We start from the raw sequence: 1,362 nt of genomic DNA, 5'->3' as shown, positions 1-1,362 counted from the left end.
GGCTAGTTTTTTGTATTTTTTAGTAGAGACGGGGTTTCACCGTGTTCGCCAGGATGGTCTCGATCTCCTGACCTCGTGATCCGCCAGTCTCGGCCTCCCAAAGTGCTGGGATTATAGGTGTGAGCCACCGCGCCCGGCCCAACATACTCTTAATGTGAAGAGGCTCAGTTACTTTACTGAAAACTTCTGACCGGGCGCAGTGGCTCACGCCTATAATCCCAACACTTTGGGAGGCCGAGGCCGGTGGATCATGAGGTCAGGAGTTCAAGACCAGCCTCACCAACACAGTGAAACCCTTTCTCTACCAAAAATACAAAAATTAGCAGGGCATGGTGGCAGGTGCCTGTCATCTCAGCTACTCGGAAGGCTGAGGCAGGAGAACCGCTTGAACCTGGGAGGCGGAGGTTAGAGTGAGCTGAGATCGCGCCACTGCATTCCAGCCTGGGCGACAGAGCAAGACTCTGTCTCGGAAAAAAGAAAAAAAAAAGAAAACTTCTAACAAATGAAAAAAGTTGACCATTGTAGAGCAAGTAATTTTTATGTGAGATATTGCAATACACTTGTAGCATTTTGAAGATCTTTTGCTAATCTAACTAAAAATTAATCTTATTAATTGATTTGAAATCAGAAAATACAAAAACTGTGGAGTATCCCAAAAATTAGAGCGGGCACTTAAAAGTAAATATAAAATCCCCTTCTATCCATTTCTTTTTCCTGTAGTATTTTCTTCTCTGAGCCTTGGCCTGCTTCCAGAACGCTCTGCCACTCTAATGGTATATGAAGATGTCGTCCAAATAGTATCAGGATTCCAAGGTATGTTTAATATTTTTTCAGTTTTTATTGTTATTTTTGATGGATGCATTATTGTATATGTTTATGGTGTACAGTGTGATGTGATGTCTGTATACAAGGTGGATTGATTAAATCAAGCACATTAACCCATGTATCACCTCACTTACCTAACATTTTTTATAGTGAGACATTTGAAATTTACTCTTTTCATTATTTTTGGTATGTTTAATAATTAAAAAGAGAAACAACAGTCAGTTTTGGGCCACCTACTAAAATCTTGCGGCTCATGCCTGTCATCCCAGCACTTTGGGAAGCCGAGGTGGGTGGATCATTTGAGGTCAGGCATTGGAGACCAACCTGGCCAACATGATGAAACACCATCTCTACTAAAAATACCAAAAACAAAAACAAACTTAGCCAGGCATGCTGGCACATGCCTGTATTCCCAGCTACTTTGGAGGCTGAGGCAGGAGAATCGCTTAAACCTTGGAGATGGAGGTTGCAGTAATCCAAGATCGCGCCACTGCACTCCAACCTGGGTGACAGAGTGAGACTTCATCTCAAAAAAAA

The 1,362-nt window shown here is 42.5% G+C and overlaps 1 protein-coding gene across 1 annotated transcript in view; it reads left to right on the top strand.

The window, feature by feature from the left end:
* FAM171A1 (family with sequence similarity 171, member A1) overlaps window positions 1–1,362 on the top strand; it is a 63,025-nt gene that overhangs the window by 17,127 nt on the left and 44,536 nt on the right. Inside the window, exon 3 of the mRNA XM_011934274.1 lies at window positions 721–813. Within this exon, the coding sequence (XP_011789664.1) occupies window positions 771–813 (43 nt within the window). The 5' untranslated portion in view covers window positions 721–770. The remainder of the gene's footprint in view (window positions 1–720; window positions 814–1,362) is intronic.

The sequence above is a fragment of the Colobus angolensis genome, unplaced genomic scaffold (assembly GCF_000951035.1).
Source record: "Colobus angolensis palliatus isolate OR3802 unplaced genomic scaffold, Cang.pa_1.0 Scaffold133, whole genome shotgun sequence".
In the NCBI taxonomy this organism is placed as follows: domain Eukaryota; kingdom Metazoa; phylum Chordata; class Mammalia; order Primates; family Cercopithecidae; genus Colobus; species Colobus angolensis.
The sequence above is the reverse complement of the archived record's forward strand: the minus strand, read 5'-3'. Positions and strand labels throughout refer to the sequence as shown.